General features: G+C 34.8%; 1 protein-coding gene across 1 annotated transcript in view; it reads right to left on the bottom strand.

Annotated features, from left to right (window-relative positions):
* FBLN2 (fibulin 2) overlaps positions 1–21,719 on the bottom strand; it is a 132,539-nt gene that overhangs the window by 15,485 nt on the left and 95,335 nt on the right. The window contains exons 7-12 of the mRNA XM_087709084.1: positions 20,702–20,908; positions 14,122–14,241; positions 13,531–13,632; positions 8,658–8,792; positions 5,829–5,966; positions 5,363–5,506 (exon numbers count right to left, since the gene is read on the bottom strand). Of these exons, the coding sequence (XP_087565210.1) occupies positions 5,363–5,506; positions 5,829–5,966; positions 8,658–8,792; positions 13,531–13,632; positions 14,122–14,241; positions 20,702–20,908 (846 nt within the window). The remainder of the gene's footprint in view (positions 1–5,362; positions 5,507–5,828; positions 5,967–8,657; positions 8,793–13,530; positions 13,633–14,121; positions 14,242–20,701; positions 20,909–21,719) is intronic.

Raw genomic sequence — 21,719 nt, forward strand, 5'->3', positions numbered from 1 at the left:
TAATTTTTTTCTTATATTGAATATAGAAACAGCTACATTCTTAATTCCCCTATGATGTTTGGAATGTCCTGAATTATTATGTCCTGAGCACAGGCAAGAAGCAATGGATTGAAAGTAATCAAGGAGAGAACCAATCTAGAATTAAGAAAAACTTTCTGACAATTGGAACAATTAATCAGTGGATAATTGTGGGTCCTCCAATACTGGAAGTTTTTAAGTTTTGAAGAGACTGAACAACGTTTGTCTGAAATGATATAGGGTTTTCTGCTTGAGCTAAAAGGCCTACAATGCCCCTTCCAACACTGTTATTTATTATTCTGTTCTGTTATTAAACCGGCATTTTCAGATGGTAGGAAACGAATTCAATTATACAAAATAATAAAGGCAGAATTAGATTTCATTACAAATTGAAATCTTTCTTTGATCTCTTTCCATATCAATCAAGCAATTGTCACCTACTCTGAGGACTGATAATACTTTTCATTTATTCATGTGTGCCCAACAAATGCTTTACATTTTTAAAATTAATTTATTGTTTGTTTGATTGATTGATTTACGTCTGGCCTTTCATTCAAGAGCAAAAAGTAAGGTATATAACACTTCCTTCTCCTGTTTTTACTGCAATAGCAACTATGGATGGAGTTTACTTGAATTCATATGACCTCCATTCCAGTCTAATATCTTAACTACTATGTAATATTGGCTATCAGTACAGGCATCACACTAGGCAGTAGCATATAATATCATGAGCATGGATAACAATTTTTATAACCTTTGGGAACCTTGGATTTACTTGTAGACAACTTTATTTGAAGATAAATAAATTATAGCCAGAATTTCAAATACCATTTCTATGGCCAACACAATAAATAAATGGCATATAATATACTCTACAGTACTACATGTGCAAAATCTGAGTTTGGTTAGAAAGATTCTGTCTTAATCTCTTTTTTTAACTTGTTTTCAAGGAGCCTAGCAAAATATCTTCAATCAAAAAGTGATTTTTAAAAAAAATTAAAGCATCATCTCTTTGCATCTCTGTTCACTTTACAGCAAGCATTAAAATGTTGATTTTAATAATGATTTAAATCTGCCAATTAGCAACATAAGTTGCCTTTAATTCATTTGTTCAAGTCTTTGATTAGTTTTCTTTGAAACTGTGCATTCCAATCACTTCTGCTTTTAATTACTTTCAGTACATTATTCTGTCAAAAGAGCATCCCATTTCATGACAATGTTTTCCAGCTAAATGTTGGAAGAAACTGCTGCTAACCACTCTATTGCATTAAAAAGAATAAATTTGTTGAGAATTCTGTAAGCAAAAAGAAGCTACCACAATTCCATTCTTCTGCATAACCTACTCCAATGGTCTATTTCTAGAACCATGTTTATCCAATCTAAAATTTAATTATTGTATTCTTTCAGAAAATTAGAACCACAATGAGTTTTTATTTGGTTGCTTATGCTTTCACTCTATTAACACAGATACACACACACACACACAAACACACAAATGTTAGAGTGCTTAAAGACTAAGCATAGGAGTATACTTACAAGAAAAGTGGCACAATGTTTTCATTACTAATATTAGAATGAACTGTGAAGTTTCTAAAGACAACAAAGCTCTAATTTCTATAAGTTCAAAAGTTTCTAAGGAAATCTTACTAGTGCTAACCAAATTAGGAAGTTGATAGGGTAAATGAGCAAGATGAAGAATTCACACCAACATCAGCATTCCACTACTTTAGTATAGCAGATATATTTTTCAAAGCACTGTTCTATTCCTAGATTGGTTAATGATAGTTGGCCAAGCTGTTCTTAATTTCCCTCTAAGTAAAAATAACACATTGTTATTACTCAACTGAACTGCTGTTTAAAACCTGACATCAACCATGAAGAAAGCTATATGATTTATTATATACAAATTATGTCGTATACTTTTTCTACTTGCATTACACCACCATTACTCCTGCCTAATCAATATCCATTGATGGATTGAACAGAATACCATAGCTTTTATTTATTCATTCAACTTACTGAGATTATATTTGAATTTGAAGCCCTAGCAGCTTCCAGCCCTGAAGCAGCCACAGTTTTGCCAAGTTTCAATTCATTCCTGAATTTTGAATGCATTCTGTAAGCTAATTCATTTGAGCAAAAATTGTTCCCTATGATATGATACACCATTTCACCCAATTCAGGGTTACAAACAATCAAATAGGCACAAGAATTTTAGGGTCAGATGAATCTTACTAATCTTGTTCTAAAATTGAGACTTTTGTAGATTGAGACAGTATAAAGAAGCACCTTCTTTTCTCTAGCCTAAATAGAACATGATCTAGCTATTATATAAACCTGCTTTTCATAGATAAAAGAAGTAATATCGACTTTTTCTAAGTCATGGGTCCTCAACCTACAGCCCACTGAAGCCATTAATCCAGTCCATGCAGGACTATAAGGTTGCCCTACCCACATCACCCTGCCCACCCTTTGGCCGAGTACAGGACTTACCTTCGCAAGCCCCTTGGACTAGAACTGAAAGGTAAGGCCAACAATTTTGTCCTACAGAGATGTTCTGGAGGCCGGGGAAGTGAAAAACAGGGTGCACAGATTCCCCAGGAGGCCAAAAACGGGCTAAAACAGGCCATTTTTGGCCAAAACATGAACTGTTTTTGCCTGGTTTTGGCGCACAGACACCCCAGGAGGCAAAAAATGGGCAAAAAAATATAGTAAAAAGAAAAGGCAACCAAAAGAGCTATATGCAAACAAAAGCAAATAAAACACCCCCAGGAACAAAACAAATTAAAGTTTAATTTGTGTGCATTGTTGAAAGGAGTGTTAAATTGCCCATTCCCACCCAGTCACATGACTAGGCACATCCACCCAGCTGGTCTGCCCCCCACAACAGTCTGAGGGACCGTGAATTGGCCCCCTGTTTAAAAAGTTTGAGGAGTCCTGTTCTAAGTCATGCATAATTTTATTTCTATTGTTTTAGACAGTTTGTCCAGTTTTTTGTCTTGATTATTTTCCTTTCTTGGAGTTGCTCATTTAAAGTATGGTGGAGGGAGGGAATAAATATGTTAGAGACTGTATCAACCAATGGGCAAAGAACTTTGATTAAAGTATAATGATTGGCCAATGAGAAAAAATGTACTCTAATGGATTGAAATTCACATGGAATTATAATTTGAAAGAAAACTTCTATAAGATGTTGTCATTGATATTTAAAACCGGAGAAATTGTCAAAAATGCATAAGGAAGTTTCAAATATGTGTTAGAAATGAACTGCAAAGAAGGTAGTTTTTAATAATCTCTGATGGACTTGAAATGTAGCCAATAACTACTGAGATCAGATTTCTACTTTATTTCAGCAGATTCTTAAGACAAATGTAAAACTTTTCCTTTTAGGTTTGATAGATAAAGAATTTGAAAAAAAATCTGGAACATTATTACTATATAAGTTGACAATGGTGAGAATTTTATATGCACCAAGATGGAAAGAAACACTAATTCTCACAATGGAAGAATGGATGGTAGAGATGATGGAGTTTATAGAAATGGCTTAAAATGTGAAATGTAAAACAAAAGATTAGGATTGAATTATTTCTGTTGCAGCAAACAAAGACAGAGGTCATTTTTTCTTCTGTCTTTGCATCCTTCTCTTTCCTTTTTAAACTTTTTGCTTCTTCTATACTTTTATCTAATAATGAAATGTTTAAAAATATGCACAAAAAAGGGAGGGGAGAAAAAAAGTGATGACCAGAACAATACAGACTGTTCCAAATGTGAATATGGATCTGAGTTGAAGAAAAGAGTTTCAATATTGTAGTTGATATTACTCCATTGGATGAATATGATGAAAAAACAAACCCTAAATTGGAAATTATTTGCACATTATTAATAGTTTTAGTTAAGTGTGTGGTGTGTCCATATTTGAAAGATTGTGTAAAGTTCTGTCACAGACAGTATCTCCAGAAGGATATTGAAGCACTAGAGCAGGGCTGTCAAAGTTATGTCATCACGGTGTCACATGATGTATTGGGAATTTTCCCCTTTGCTGAACTGGGTGGGGGCGTGGCCAGCACTTGACGTATCTGGCCTGCAAGCCAGGACTTTGACAGCCTTGCACTAGAGAATTACAAAATGCTCTAAGGCAACAGACTAATGAGGAAAGATTTTATGTTTGGGATATACCTACAAATACACATAGATAACTTTTTGCCCAGTGTACTTCACTGTAAAATGGACTGAATCTTGTTTTCATGTTAATGTCTCCAGAGGTGGTATTCAGCAGGTTCTGACCAGTTCTGAAGAACTGGTAATGGAAATTTTGGTAATGGTAAATACCACCTCTGACTGGCTCTGCCCTCATCTATTCTCTGCCTCCCAAGTCCCAGCTGATTGGGAGGAAATGGTGATTTTGTAGTAACCTTCCCCTGGAGTGGGATGGGAATGGAGATTTTACAGTATCCTTCCCCTGCCCCGCCCACCAAGCCACACCCACCAAGCCAAGCCATGCCCACAGAACTGCTAGTAAATTTTTTTGAATCCCAACACTGAATGTCTCCTATCATTGTTTGAAAAAATTGTTTGGAACCCACCATATTCACTTTATGTTACTTGCAAAATTTATCTCTCATTGTTCATATACGATTCGAAATCCATGTTCCTGGATGACCTATATATATATTTTATTTTATTTTATTTTATTTTATTTTATTTTATTTTATTCCCATTCTCTGTGTTCTATAATAAAACTTACTGATCCATAAAAGGGCATTTCCCATGATTCAGTGTATGCCTGAGTTATGCTTGCTTCAGTTTTTAGAAATCACAAGGAACAGAAGAAGCATGAATCACCGAAACATCTATACTATTGATGCATGTATGTGTCTTATATTAATTCATAGGAATAATTATTTTAGATTTTATTTCCCTTGTTGGCATTAACAAGGACAAGAATAATTATTTTGGCAAACACTAGTTTAAATGTCAACATTTCCTGATGAATAACACTGCCTAGTGGAAAGCAAGAGCAATCAGTAACACTGTTCACTGCCAAGAATTTGGCAGACGTGTGTTTCTCACCTGTTGAGGTCTATTTTAAGATTTAGCAGGTAGGCAATGTATATATAACTCAATTTGTTTTGGATGGCAATTAAAGCCATCCAGTGTAAGCCAAAGAACATTGAATGTATCTCTACCAGCACTACAAAGATTTGCAACAGATGCTTTTATGTATTGGTTGGAATTCAGAACATGCATGTTTACAGAAATGTATCAAAACTCTTTGAAAATGAGATTAAAGACAGACGGTAAACCTAACTGTATCAACTGCCAGGTTCTTTCATCTGACTCTTACCAACACATCGGGTTCCATCTTCACTTGAATGATATCCCCTGCTGCATATTAAGAGGTTCTTCTGACAAGTGTAAGACCCAACAGTATTGATGCAATTGAATCCAGCCTTACATGGCTCAGGAAGTGATGTACATTCATTAATGTCTGTGGAATAAATATTAATATATTGCTATCAGTCTTTAACTTAATCAGCAACCTATCTTCCAGCTGTTCTTCCTTTCCTGTTCATTTGGTTTTGATTTATTGTACAATAAATTCCAGACTAATAGGGTTTTATTTAGCCCATAGTTAAAATTGTAATATTTCAAAAATCTAATATTTACTTCTTGTTTTATTGTATTTTAAAGAAAATTAATTTAAGAATGGGGAAACAGTATAACATTAAAGATGACTGAATGTAATTAAATGTATCGCAGGTGATAGAATAGCATCTGGAACTCATTAATTGAGAAATAAAAATACTCACCGACACAGTTTCCCTCCGGATCTTGTAAAAATCCTTCCATGCATCGTTGCTTTGATTCACAGTAAAATGATCCTTTTGTATTTTGACATGCAAAGTTTATCTTGCAGCTGTGAGTTCCTCTTTCACATTCATCAATATCTTTTGTATATAAAAAAAGAAAAGAAACAATTTAGCTATCCTATTTCTAAAACTCTTGTGGTATCTTTTGATTAATGTACATGTGTAAGTTTATAAAGAGCAATGCAACAATACAAAGTGCTATTAACATCTAATAGTAAATGTAAGATGCAACAATCATTCTTTTTCTAGCCTTCATTCCATTTGGAAAGAATATCCACCATACTGACATATAAAAACCCTGGAAAAGTATATGCAGTCCATTTAAGGAAATTCAACAAAATAGAAAACCAGCCTTCTACATTTATACTTACTTACTTTACTTTTTTTGTCATTGTACATATATACATAGTATACACATACAATGAAATTCACATGACATTCAGCTCAACACACATAACAATCCCCAAACACATCCCCACCCGCCCAAAAAATTACCTGCCCCTAAACCACCCAAGCATCCACACAAGAGATCAAGTAGTGCTGTCCAATAGCTCTCTGATGGTGGCCCTTTAATTCATTGTTGAGTGCAATTATAGCTCTGGGATAAAAGCTATTCAGAAGACGCATGGTCCTAGTTTTAATTGTTCTGTATCTATATAGTCAAATGTGGATGCAGAAATCCAAAGTCAGATACTTTTTGCACTTAAGTATTAGTCACATTTGAATTCTTTTGTTTGTTATTCAAATTTCCAGATCTCCTTGGTAAAAAATAAATAAAGGATGAACAAATACCCTTCTATACTTAATATCAAAGCTCAAATGATCCTATTTTGAGCATAGCTCTCTGGAAGGATTCTAATTCTGGGAAAGGTAGAAGGAACAAGAAGAGGACAACCCACAACAAGATGGATGGATTCCATTACAATGGTGATAGGTGCACTCATACACTCATTAATGACAGTGGATTGAATATCAATACATTGCTATTGGTCTTTAATTTAATCAGCAACCCATCTTCCAGCTCTTCGTCTTTTCAGGGACAGAACATCATGGAGATTATTCATCTGTAGGATTGTAGAGAAATGATGCTGGCTTGATGGCACATAATCATAGCTTAATATGATAATATCACAAACCAGAAGTAAGAGCCTGGATGTGACAGCAAATAATTAGAAATTGCTTAATATAATGATTGCTTATAGTAGACCCAGAATCCAGGAATTAACTGGAAAAACCACACAGAAAACTGTTTTGTCATTTTTAATACACTAGATTTAAAATCAACTAGGATATGAAAAGTGGCTGCTGGATGCTTATAAATAAGGTAGTTATCAATTAACAACCACAATTGGGAGTGGCAACTCAGTCATTAAGCAAAGTGGTTGCTAAATGAAACTGTGACTGTGCTCTTGCTTCAGGTTTTCCTTTGCTTTACACACCCATGAAGGCCATAAATGCAGGATTGGTCACAAAGTTATTTTTTTCATCCCCCATTATAACTATTAGTGGTCATTGTCTGAGATAGTTGCTAAATGAGGACTAGTTGCACATAGGAAATCTCTATGTCAGAGTTGTCAAAGTGTTGTTGTTTTTTACCATTCTTAAATATAACTTTTGTCCTCTGATAATACTTGTATTACTCCAATACTTTAAGGAAAATGTGAATGTAACAAAATCATTATCTTTGTGGTCAAGCTACCTCCTCAACATCTCTAAACAAAATCAGTACCCACTGCTGGGAATGATTTAATACTTTAAAAAAAACAGCCCACAATATTTGCAAGTATCTAAAGTAGCACGAAATAGATTATTTCTTTTCACTGTTGCTTCAAAATGTTTGATCAAAACATGGAAGGGAATAGCATACAGATTATTGGCCTCACCAGCCTTTCTCAAGGGTGGGCTATGTGTTAATTTACCGTATATAACAGCATTAATTGTATGCTTCACAATTGAGATAATACTCATTAAATCTAGATTCTAAAATTACCAAGCTGTGCTTTTATCCAGACCATTGAATTAACTTAAAGAAGGGGTAGCAATTTTTGTTTCCTGAGAAAGCTTGAATTTGTCAACAAAGTAAATTACTCCTACCAGTTGGGTCTTCTTGCTTACAAAGACAATTGAAAGCATTGCAACAAGTAGGTAGCTATTATGATCCTTCCTTCTTTGATTGCAATATGAGAATAGTATCACAATTGTTTTGAGTATTCTGAATTACTAAGAATTTACAATTCCTGTTGTGCTGTATAAGAATTGATAATTACAAAGCAATTCTGTAGTGAAATCATGGACAATTTTTAAAAGCGCAACAACTACTCCCCAAAATTTGGTAACCTCTATTGAGTAAGATAAATAGAGGCATTTTCCACTTTGTCTGGAAAGTATCAAACAAAATTACAAGCTAAAATTGAGTGAATGTTTTTTCCCTGTGTTATTATCAAAGCATCAACAATGAATATTCAACCGCTACAACAATATTTTGGGGAATATCTATTTCACAACCATAAATTGTGTAAATCCGATTCTGGGATCAAAGATTACTACATATTGTTTTATTTAACAATTCATTTCTTTTAAAAGGTTGTTTTGAGGGGGAGTTTACACAAAATAATTCATTTAATTTCATGAAAACAATACATTTAATTGTAACTTTAAATTTCATTTCTTCAAAATCTGTATGTACTTCAGCTCAAGATTTTGACAAATAACTTTACAAACTGCTTGAAAAAGCAATCCTTTTCATGCAAAAATTAATTCTAATCTTACCAACACATTCACCATCCCTAAATTCATATCCTGATTGGCAGCTGAGTTGTTGAAGACATGTAAATGATCCAATTGTATTGATACAATGTTCTCCTCTTTTGCAAGTATGAGTATCTGATACACATTCATTAATATCTGCGAAAAGACCACATTCCAGCATATCATATCTCAAAGAATAGACCTTTTTCAAATTTACTACAGCATGAGGGGAAACTCCATAAAGATATAGCAGAAATTATTTGTCCAGAAAGAAAAAAATATATTATTGCATTTTTTAAATTTCTTGCCAATTTTACAAATGTTTGCAATTTTTTAATTTATAGGGAATTCTAGGAGGTGTTCCACCTTTAATTTTACTTTGAGTGATGCATCCAGTCAAGGTTGTTATATAATTAACTACTGTAATTGGACACAGAATTTAGAAAAGTATGAATGCAAGCACACATATTACATATAGAATAATATTCAGAATTTATATAGCAAATATAATTCAATTTCACAAGCGAAGCAATCACTTGGTCACCACAGGACACAAAAGACATATATGAATAATGTAACAAAGGAACCAAGGAAGAACCACAGGAATGAGTAGGAAGGAAAAATTATGCTTTGAAGCTCATAAGAATAACTTATGTTATACTATCAAGTAGGAACTGTAGTGAAAGCTTAACACTTGAAATGGAGCCTAATCATTGCCATAATTTTGAATTAGGTAGTATGTATGCAGTGGTATGTTTCATGCCCAGCATGTGTTAATGAGAAATGAACTTTGTCTGTGATCCTACTGTGACTGGCAGCATATGGGTATTAGGTTGTATGGATCCTTATATATCTCACATTTTATTTTTCCAGCTTCCTGTATAATTTGCAATCCTAGAAATGTTTTATTGTTATCATTACATGCTGGGCACGAAGTACACCAATATGGTGGACATACAATCTAATTCAAAATTATGGCAATTATTAGGTTCCATTTCAAATGTCAAGATCTTACCACAACTTCTACACATGAAGGACTTGTAATACATGGCACAATTTGATATCTAAAGGTAGGAACAGCAAAAGGGTGGATCAGAGAAACCTTTCAGTTATTTCCTTTTCATTTCTAAACCCACAATCAATTTAATATATACTTCACAATGGACATACACATAGTAGGGCCTCAGAAGGAAACATAATGTAGCTTATTATGCTTTCTCATACAAACTCTGCATCCAACAGCACATTTTACAGATAGAATAATTGTGTCACAGTCCAGCAAAGATCTAAGATCAAGTTAAAGGCAGAAAAGTAGTAGAAATCTCATTTAGCAGCAAGAAATAAAATAGGCAATCAAACACTGTAATCAAGAAAAGATATCAGGGCAGAAGAAACATCCCGTAATTCTATGAATGACCATACAAGAAAACAGAGACTCTTTAAGCAAGAATAACAGATTTCCACTAGATAGAGCAGCTGGATAACAGAAACAATTATCTCATAATTATTGCCCTTTCTTGAGCTCTTCAAACAATGGATAGCCATCCTGACACTTGGATTTCCTGCCCCAAGGAAAGGAACTTTCTCCATTCTGTTGTCTTTCAAGTCTATTAGAATTTTGATTCCCAATAATACTCAACCAGCTGAACTGCAATTTCAAAGTATCTGGAAAGTACCAAGCAGGGAAAGGTTGACCTACAAGATTATCCTCCACAAGCCACAATGTTTGTCAAAAAGCTTCAGAGATTACAGGTGAAAGAAAATAGAATGTACAATGAATCCCTAAGTGACCTTGAATATTTAATCAAAACTCAAATATGGAAACAAGAAAACAGAGAAGTGTCCAATTATTTTCTGCATCTGCAAGATTTATAAATAGCTTCTCCTGGGAAAATGTACATGTCAAAGCAATTTCACAGGTTTTACTTGCATGTTGATTGATTTCAGCTGAATGTAGGGTCTTGGCTGGGAAGAGGAAATGCAAAATGTGGACTTGCTTCAGCCGAAAGGAAAGTAAAAACCACAAAACATCTATGAGGAACATTTTTCCATATCTTCAGTGTAAATTGAACATACATTTCCAGTAATGCAAGCAGAAGCAAATTATAAAATATTTGGAAAAATAAAAGTTTAATTAAATGTTTAGAGAACCAATTTCATTGTATTTAAGTACAATGACAATAAAGATTATACTTATACTTAAAAAAAGTTAGTTTCTAGTCTTGATTCTATGCCTGCTGACTCAACAGAGCTCATAATAGAATTATATCTTAATCACTTATAGAATGATGAGTTACAACTTCCTTGAAATATTGTTAAAATTACAGATGAAGTGTCACTCATTTACCACTTAGGACAGCATCTCTGAGACGTCCTGAAGAACAGCCAAGGGCCCAGAAGATTGGAGAAGGGCTAGTTTTGCAATAATAATCCTTACTTCAACTATTGGGTTCAGTTCTACACACTTCAATTTAAAATAAACTGGAGCAAGTCTAGAGACAAGTTACCAAGATGGTGAAAGGACAGTGAATGACTTGGCTCCAGAAGTTGTAGAGGCTCCAACACTGAAGTATTTTAGATATTGGACAACCATTTGTCTATAAAGGTATAGGGTTTCCTGTCCTGGTTTGGAAAGTGAAGTGGCTGGACAAAGAAGTCCTGCCCTAGCAAAGCCCAAGCACAGTCCTGCCCTGTAGATTTTAGAAGTGTCATGTGAGCAACCACTATAGGGCAAAATGGGGCATTGAATGGAAGAAAGAGAATTACGTTGCTCTTTAGGCAATATGTAGAATTTCATTCCTGCACTTTACAGAAGCAGTGACTCAAAAACTTATGGGAAAAAAATAAAATATAGCTTATACATATCTTAAAATAGCCTGACTCCCTCCCTCCCCAAGCATCTACACATTTTGCTCACAGTTGGCAACTCAACCACACCTGCACGGAAATGGCTCCTATTAATTAACAGAAATTCCATCTGAGGGTTTTATTAATTACTGAAAGCAAATGGAATGGTCAAGAAAAAAGCAACCCATTGGGATCTCAGTATTAAGAACTTAATTTCTTCAGACCCTTGCAGGTCTATTGCCTCTTTGGGGTTGGCATAAACTATTTTCAGTCCAGAGCTAATGGTTCATGTTTGCTATTGCCTAAAAGCCTGACTAACTACTTCCTTTAGCTATTCAGTCATCAGAACCAAAGTTATAGACAATCAGTATACTGATGCTAAATGCAAACAGTTTCTGCACCAGGGAAACATATAATAGCTTTCACTGACATAACAAGTACACTGATTCTCCCACCCTGCAGCTGGGATCATACTGGTATTAGCTATCTGCTACACTGAGCTTCACTGGCTGAAAAGCGGGATAATGTAATTAATAGGAAACAATACAATACAGGAACCATTTCCACATTTCAAAATTACCTTGTAGCACAGAGCCATAAACCAAGAACACCAATGATGTTAACATAAGCCAGAAATGTTATGACGTTTTACTAATACTGTCAGAACAAGAGTTAAAGTATCACAAAGTTAGACCAAGTTTTATAATGTGTATGTATATATCAGTGGTGGGTTTCAAAACTTTTTAGAACATCTTCTGTAGGTGTGGCCTGCTTTGTGGGAGTGGCTTGCTGACCATGTGACCAGGTGGGAGTGGCTTCCTGGCCATGTGACTGGGTGGGAGTGGCTTGTCAGGCATGTGACCAAGTGGGAGTAGCTTGTCAGTCATGTGACTTTGTGGGCATGGCCAACTTGTAAAATGTGGTAAAACTCACTTAACAAGGCTCTTGCTTAGCAACCAAAATGTTGGCTCAGAAACTCTGGCATTTGAAGCATGCAAGTATTAAAGCTGTCAAGTTACAAGACCCTTGCACCCCTAACCCCTTTAGAAAAAAAACCCAGGGTTGTTCAAACTTGACAGCTTTAAGACTTGTGGACTTCAACTCTCAGAATTCCTCCTCTCGCTCTTCCTCTTGTGATATGTGGATGGGCGGGGGGAGGGAGCTGGAACCAGTTCTAAAGGGCATTCTAGATTTGTGGAATCTATAGAAGAGGTTAGGACTGGCAGGAACCCACCCCTGGTATATATGTATCTATGGATATGTACACTTTTAACATTAAAAGTGGGAAAATAAAAATTGTGTAAGTAAAACTGCTTGGTGGTTGTTGGAGATTTTTTTAAAAACATGTTTCAATACCAAACTAAGTAACATCACCTGTGCTAAAAGGGAGTAGCTGTTTATATACAGTAGCTTGTCGTATGAGTGTTGGTGGGAATTACCAAGAAGAAACTTTAGCAGAAGTACAATATCACATTGATTTTAGTGGCATATTTTACATTTTCAGTACATTTATGGTCAAATCCCATGTATGGATAGGTTGAGAGTGAAGATGTAAAGTAGCTCCACCAGAGTCTTTTAAGAAGCAACTAACCTGCCCATTCAAAGAGCAGTTTAATTAACCCTTTCTTGCAATAGAAATCTTCCCGTGCTTTCTTATTACAGAATATCCATTAAGGAAAGATATATAGAATAAGTGTTTCTTGCCTTTCTGTTAGGCACGCTAGGAGACACCCGCATGGAAGCACCCTGCAAATTATGCAAAATTGAATCGTATATTTTGCCCAGTGAAGGAACTAACTTTCATAGTGAGACCAGTTAGAATATGCAATGAATCCAGAGAATTGTAAATGAAGGTAAAGCATATGCTTGAATTGTTTTACAACTATTTGTAAAATAAATAGACCAAAATTTAGGGATATAATATGTAAGCTTCATAGGTATATTTATCTTTTCAACTAAATAAAACAATAGAACCATTCTGACAGTGTCTAAAGGTCCTTCAATCGGTAAAACTGAGAAGTAAGGATTTTGATTTCAACAAACTTACCTTCACAGGAAATACCATCGGACAGAAGGACAAAGCCAAGTGAACAAGAACACACAATTTCCCCTTCCACCATATTACAAATGTGCTTGCAGGGACCATTATCTGGGAAACACAATATTTCAAAACATGTTAAAACAATTAAAGTGAATTCCTTTTATATTATAATTATATCCTGGTCATCGCATCAGAAAATAAACATGTAAATAAACCACATACTCTCATATGCTGAATCATTCTTTAGAATATTTCTTTTATTGGTAAACACACCTGAGCTAAGCTTATCTACAAGGCTGAAATTACTACACACAGCTGTGTTGCACAAACAAGTCTAAACAGCTAATATTAAATAACCTTGAGTTTTCAAGTTAACCTGCAATTATGCAGCACATTATCCTCTGAGCTTCTGTTTTTATTTTTTGTCAACCTATTGGAAGCTGTTTGGACTAGTATTGAAATAAAAATTGCTAAGGAAGCTTTTAATGATTTTCAAACACATGAGAGTTCCTTGTTCTATGAAATGGGTGACTATATAAATTAGATAGATAGATATATAGACAGACAGACAGACAGACAGATAGATATTAGACACACCTTTACATTTATCTTGTTCTACTTGTAAAGTGTTGTTGGTTGCAGGTTGAATATTTAAAGCTTCTGGAGCTGGAGTGGCTTTCTCCTCTAAGGCAGTATTTTGTGCATCATCTTCAAAATCTGAAAAAAGTATATATTACAGAAATATTTTAATTACATTCTTTCATGTCTTTATATTTTTTAAAAAAGGTTTTCTTTGGAAGATACAAATTAAACTCTAGCACCTTGTGAGATGTAAAAAGAAATAAGACAGGAATGCCTACTGTCTCATCTGTTGCTTGTTCTGATCCTTGAAATATTAAACATAAGAAAAGAAGTGGGGATGGGGGAGTAAAGATTTAAAAATAAATTTATAAGTCAAGGGCTTTTGCAGATGACTTGGCCTTGATTTTGGAAAATCCTTTAGGGGAATTGAAACATTAAATTAAAAGAAGTTGGTAGACCAGCTGGTTTTAAAAGTTATAAACAAAGAAAAATGAGCATTTTAACAAAAATATGAAAATAAGGAATTGAACAGAATTGTTGAATAAAACAGGTTTTCAAATGGAGAAGAAAATAAAATAGGCAAGTATCAGCATGACAAATATTTAAAAAGGTAAACATTTCCCCTGTCCAGTCATGTCCAATTCTAATTGTGTACTATTTCAAAATTAAGATGGGAGAAACTACAGTGTCATTGCTGGGGAGAATTTCTATGATTTATTTGAAAGTGTCAAAAGGATATATCTAAGTTTGTATGGCAAGTTTAAAAACCAGATGCTACATGATGCAAAGGAAATTGTCTAGTGTATAAAGGCCTGTCAAATTTTTGTTGAAAATGTAAACAAGAAAAGTCAGTCATAAACAGTTGAAAAAAGTCCTGAAAATCAATCAATCAATCTCTCTCTCTCTCACCCTCCCTCCCTCCTTGTGTGTGTATTAAACTTTTATATAATTTTATTAAAAGTGTGTGTGTGTGTGTGTGTGTGTGTGTGTGTGTGTGTGTGAGAGAGAGAGAGAGAGAGAGAGAGAGAGAGAGAGAGAGAGAGAGAGAGAGAGAGAGAGAGAGAGAGAGAGAGAGAGAGAGAGAGAGAGAGAGAGAAACCCCAAACTCTCCCATTTTGATCTTTGGGATTCATGATAAAGCAGCTATCATATTTCTCATATGATATGATTCATCAGTGACTAAGACTGTCTTTAGCTTTCAGAATCTCTGGACTATTTTAGATATCATGCAACAGAAATTTATTTTGCTATTCTTCTACCCTACAATTTCCTTGCAACGAATATTCTTCAGAAGGCCTTGTGAAATAGCAATAGCAATAGCACTTAGACTTATATACCGCTTTACAGTGCTTTACAGCCCTCTCTGAGCGGTTTGCAGAGTCAGCATATTGCCCCCAATAATCTGGGTCCTCATTTTACCCACCTCGGAAGGATGGAAGGCTGAGTCAACCTTGAGCCTGGTGAGATTTGAATGGCAGTCAGTCAGCAGAGTCCACTAGCAATGTACATTTACTATTTACTATTTTTTTACTATATTACTCAAGTAAAAAATTGAAGATTAAAAAAAAGCAAATAAAAATGATTTTTAAAAAATGTTCAAATGCTCCAGGTGATATTCATTAGGGTGATGTCATTTATTACTTTGATCTTAAGAATGCCAACAGGTGTGCAATCTGATTGAACTAAACTTCATGAATATCATAGAGAAAATCTATTTGTGTGATCACTAAGATTCGAGATGGTACATAAACATATCCCTCCTGTTCTGTAGTACCTTTAGTACAATGTCTATTAGTAGAGCTACGTATCTTCAGAAGATACTACTGAATCAAAGGCCATATTAGTTACCTAGGTTCAAAACTCCATAACCCTCAAAAGGGCTGCTGTTTGCTCTTTGTTGTCACTAAGATTTGACACTGACTTTATCTTACATAAACAATATTTTCAAAAATGAACATCTGAAATCCATTAAGCTGATTACAAGGTCATAAAAAAAATTAAGCTGGAATTTAAGTATTTTTCATTTCAAGTAGTACTTAAAGTGTTACATTTTCACTGCTATAAAGACAGAAATGGATGTGAATAGATATAATTTGAAAAGAAAAAATGTCACTATTAATCCACTATGAAATTAATATTATAGAATCAACACATTCTGTTTCACATATGGATTTTTAACTATGAAACCCTTATGTTACACTGAATTTTGCCTTGTAACCAAATGTTTTTAGCATTGTAAATACTAAATCAAAATCAAAATGGACAGATAATAATAGAGGAAGAGATGTAATGTTAAATGTCAAGTTTCAGATTTTTGAGTTGTTGTTCATTTAAGAAAATAAGTGCAATAGAGTACATTTAAACAGGTCTATTTTCGATAGCAACAAACATGGTATGAACCTGATATCACAGATATGAATTTAAATTTAAAACATCAGCACATATGACAAGATCTCAAACTATAACATCAGAAAGCTTTTATCTTTATTGCATAAATTTTAAAAACTGCACACATTATTTATTTAAAAACAGAACTCCAATGAAGACAACATATAAAGAAAAAATATGCTAACATTATTTGTTCTCCCTAATTATATTGAGTGTTGCCCAATTTAACTGGATTGTCTAATAAAAGCTACCGGCCAGATGAAATCAACTTAAATTAATTTAATTTTATGATTTTTATTTTTCCTCCTTAATTTTACATGAGTGGAAGAACCAAATGAATTTATAGAGATGGTATAGAATGGTAAAAAATAAGATGCAACATATGGTTAACAGACTGTCCATTTTGCACTGAATCAAAATCTTGCTATTTATTCCGCAAATAAAACATTACTTTTTCTAAGGATTTTCTTGAATTTTCCTCAAAAGAAGAAGCAAAAATGGGACAAAAACATAGCAAAAGAAAGAGGGGAAAGGTTTATTGGTTTTGGCAGGGAAATATTAAATGCTTGGACCAACTTTTCAAAATAAAAAGCCTGGAAAACATGCAAAAGAGCACATTTTCACATTATTTTGAAGTATAATTAAAAGCAGTTGTGCAAGAAACTTTTCTGGATAAGGGAATTGTATTGGACTACCTTTATTTCATGTGTCTACTAGATTTATTGATTCAGTCCAATTCACCCCAGGACTGCATCTCTTTCTGTGGAGAAGATAAATTATTATAAATGAATGGTTTCCATTTCCACTGGCTCCTGTAACCAGCCAGCCCTGATCCTATCTTGTCATAAAAGTTGGATGCTCTCTCATTCTCTGCTTTATTGCTAGGAGCAAAAATTAGAAAGTTGGGTGCATATAGGAAAGCAGAGGAAAAGTAATCTAATCATTGTGAATACAGTTAGCACTCACTTAACAACCACAATTGGGACCAATAACTCTGTCAATAAGTGCCACAGTCATTAAGGGAGACATCACATGATCTTGACTTGTGATGTTACTGCCAGCTTCTCGATTGACATGTCAGAAGCCAGCTGTGAGGTGCACAAAGGCAATGATTGTGGGATGCTGTAATAGTCCTACATGCCTGCAGCTTGCAAAACACCTGAATGTTCATTTGGTGGCTGCAGGGATGCTGTGATGTTGTAAGTGCAAGGACCAGTCACAAAGTCAGTTTTTCAGTGCTACAACTTTGAATGGTCACTAAACAAGGGCAATCATGTATGAATTCCAACACTTTCTGAACAGTGGAAAGAAAGCAGAGGTTTAAGATAGTACCTTTCCTATATTTTCCTCTCTTCTCTGAAAAGGAATTGAAATCATTGCATTGAACAAGGTACAGATTTTTCGGGTAAATTCTACTTTTCAACAGTATTTGCACAAGTGACTTCACAAGTAAGGGTTCTCATACCCTTAACTATTTCTACTGGGTTAATTTCGAGGGTTTGTGTTTGTGCTCAATATATTCATGGGATAGAATCTGTTCAACGTGCTAAGCTTAAATATGGTTTGGCTAGGTTCTGATTGACTCTGAATAGAATCTCTGATTCACTCCATAGCATTTTTAATACCTCCTTTCCAGCGGTGGGTTTCATATTTTGTTACTACCGTTTCGCCGTGTCCATGTGCCCCCCCCACACACATACACCCAGCCTCAAAAATGTGCCTAAATAGGACGGCATAAAGCCGGGAAAAGTGGGTGCAATTTTCGCTACCGGTTTGGGCCAACTGGTCCGAACTAACTGAATACCACCTCTGCTCCTTTCTTCTTGTACTATTATTAACAAAAAATTCAAAGGAAACTAATCCTTCTTCCACTTTCATGTTTTCCCCCCCTCTTCCTATTTTTTTTATTGCCCATGTTCAGTGGAGCACTTGAAGCAGTACAATGATGCTTACCTGAGATTACTAATGAACAATTCAATAATCTCATGACATATGCTGTGTTTATTTCTCTATTAGGTGGGAGAAGAAGGAAAAAAGACATTTGAAGTGTCAATTTAAATGTTTTATCAGTTTATATATGAGCCTGATGGTTGTCCTGGAAATGCTTATGTGTTTTGGATTTTACTTTTTTACCAATGTGATTATTTCCATACTTTCAGGAGGATGGGGCAGAATTTTACTTGGTTCTCATTTTAATATTTATCTACCCAATTTGCATCCTGCAAATTACAACATAAACCATAATGCAGTTATAATTTGCCCTTGCAGTTCTACAGCTTTTGAAATGTAGATCTCTGATTTTAAAGCATATATAAAATATATAGTTTTTAAAAGATATGTAAAGTTATGTATGCTATACAAAATACCATGCACTATAAAATATATGTATTTATTGCAGGGAGCTGCTTGTAAAGCTATTTGTATTAGGAAAAGCATATAAACATTAGGAGGCCTGACAAATTGAAAATACAACTTGTCATGCAGTTTTTTTCCTTTAAAAAAAATTAGAAACACTCAGAAGGGGAAAACTGATAATTTGTGCCTCACAGTGCAGAAAGTGAACAATGTACTTATTCTACTTTATATAGATAAGATGCATAAAGATGGGATTCATAAAGACTTACATTTGAAACATTGGGAATATCTATAAATGTGAATTAAATTTGGAAGATATACAGGTAGTCCTCAACTTACAACCATTCATTTTGTGACCATTCAAAATTGCAACAGCACTGAAAAAAAGGAATTTATGACTGATCCTTGCATTTAGCAGCATACCCATGGTCACATGATCAAAATTTGGGTATTTGGCAACTGGCATGTGTTTATGATCAGTATGTGTTTATTGCCATTTGCAAGTCTTTCAGCAACCTTCTGATTGTTGTAAATTGAGGACTACTTGTAGTACAATGTCTACTAATAGATATTAAAAAGAAATTGTTGGATTAAAGGCCATGTTGGTTACCCAGATAGCGTTTAGAATTCTATAACCCTCAAAAGAGCTGCTGTTTGCTGCCATTTCCCAGCAATATAGCTCATTGTCTCTGGATCCTAGAAACAGTATGTAGTTATCATGACAAATAGACTTGCAAAATTATTTAAGTTTGTGACCCATTTTTCTTCTTTCAGTAGGACTGCACCTGATAGATGACTGCAAGAACATTATTTGGCCTATTGAATGAACCAACTGACAATGAAAAAGAATTTTTTACTTCCACGGGGATGTTCTTGAAGACTGTCATCTGATTCATCCAAAATAATAAGGTAATTATGCTTGCTTAGTAGAATATTCAAATACCCACCATAAAAGTTCACTAATTCCTAAACTAGTTTCTATTAGGTAAAACAAGATAGTTACAGCTGCACATCACTGACAATCTAGTAGAGATTGTTATGGATGTCGAATTATTCAGGATATAACAATGTTTGAGTGAAAAAAGACAAGCCCTAGAAAATAAGAAAGAATGCTAAATGTTTGTTGTGGGCTATTTAGTTGGTTTTTAAAAAAACCTTGTTCAACTTTTATCCACATATGAGGATAAATGCAATTGATTTGTATTTACTTACTTTTATTTATTTATCTAATTCATTGGCTGCCTATCTTACCTCAGGGCAACTCTGGGTGGCTTACAATATTACTTGTTCCTGGAGATGGTGGAGCTATTGAAGAAGGGTTCATGTACCATGTTTCCCCAAAAATAAGGCAGGGTCTTATTTTCTTTTGAACCCCCCCCCCCCAAATAAGCACTTGGCCTTATTTTCAGGGAGGTATTATTATTTTTGAGGTGCAGGAGATGTCGAGCATGGTTACCTCATGGCTGCTTCTGTGTTGCAATATTTTCAGGGAGGGCTTATTTTGGGGGAGAGGTCTTATTTTAGCACATGCGCTCAAAATCCCAATTGGGCATTATCTGGGGAGGTCTTATTTTTGAAGAATAAAGTGTGTGTGTGTGTGTGTGTGTGTGTATTCTCAGCCTGTGAAATTTGAACATTATGTAATATCTCATCTTTTTAAGATAAAAAATAAAGGTGATCAAACAAACAAAAAATGTTAAGGATCAAAGTTCACCACATACTTAAGTGGCTAAGTTATGAATATATTTAGAAACAAACAGGCACTTCATTAATTAAGGAACACTAACTATGAAAGTAATGCTGTTGTAGTTGGGCCCAACATACACATTCTTACCTGGATTTATTTTCTTACCTGGATTGCAGCTGAGTCCATCATCTTGCAAAGTAAAGCTTGGGAAACATGAGCACTTGTAGGACCCCACAGTGTTGATACAGAGGTGTTGACAAAGCTCTCCTGGATAGGCAAGGCACTCGTCCTGGTCATCCCCAGGCAGGCTGTTTGACATTTCAGCTTCATGACTAATTGACAAGGCTTCGTGGTGATCCTCTATCTCTGTCACTGACAACATTCCTTAGTCATCAATCAAGATGAGAATTCATGGAAAACAGTCTATGCATATTAGATGACTATGTGTAGGGGACTATGTTAAAAAGAAATGACTTCTTCTACAAGATGGTTTAACATACCTCTTAATAATAATGGACAGTGTACTACAGATGACAGAGGATCCTCAATGGGCATAGATAATTTGATCTTCATCCAGTTGAAGATTTGTGTCAACAGCACTTGCCTCCTCTCGAGTGCCCTGGAGCAACTTTTCCCTTGACAATGCTCCCACTCCCAAGGCAAATAATCACTGTCAGCCCTGTCATTCTATCTTACTGAGACTTCCCATATAAACCTACAGAGAATAAGAAGGATGCAGGATGCCTGCTAGACAGCCAAGTGATGGATCCCAAGAGTTCTTATTTGTGGCACTCGGTATTGCAAAAATGCTACATGATAGGCAAAGGTGTAGGATAAGAAGCAATAAAGACACTGACCCATGAATTAAGATTTGCAACAGGTCAGAGGTTTTATGCATGCAGAAAAAAAACTTTATCTATCTGTCATCTATCTATCCATCTAATTAGATAGCTATCAAATTTCTACAACACTTGCACCATGGTTTACACATAAAGATTATTAAGATAATCACAAAGTAGTGGTCAGTTTGTAGAAAAAATGGTTCATAGTCAATGAATGATATAACATGTAACAGTGATTTCCAAAATTAGCTTCACTTGCAACAGAGGCAAAGCATAAAAAATGAAATACATATGGGAAAAAAAGGTTTGCTTTTAATGGTAAACATCTTTTTTTTTCCACG

This window comes from Thamnophis sirtalis, unplaced genomic scaffold, assembly GCF_051295495.1.
Source record: "Thamnophis sirtalis isolate CommonGarterSnake01/CBP01778 unplaced genomic scaffold, rThaSir2_p1.2 scaffold_3, whole genome shotgun sequence".
Lineage (NCBI taxonomy): Eukaryota > Metazoa > Chordata > Lepidosauria > Squamata > Natricidae > Thamnophis > Thamnophis sirtalis.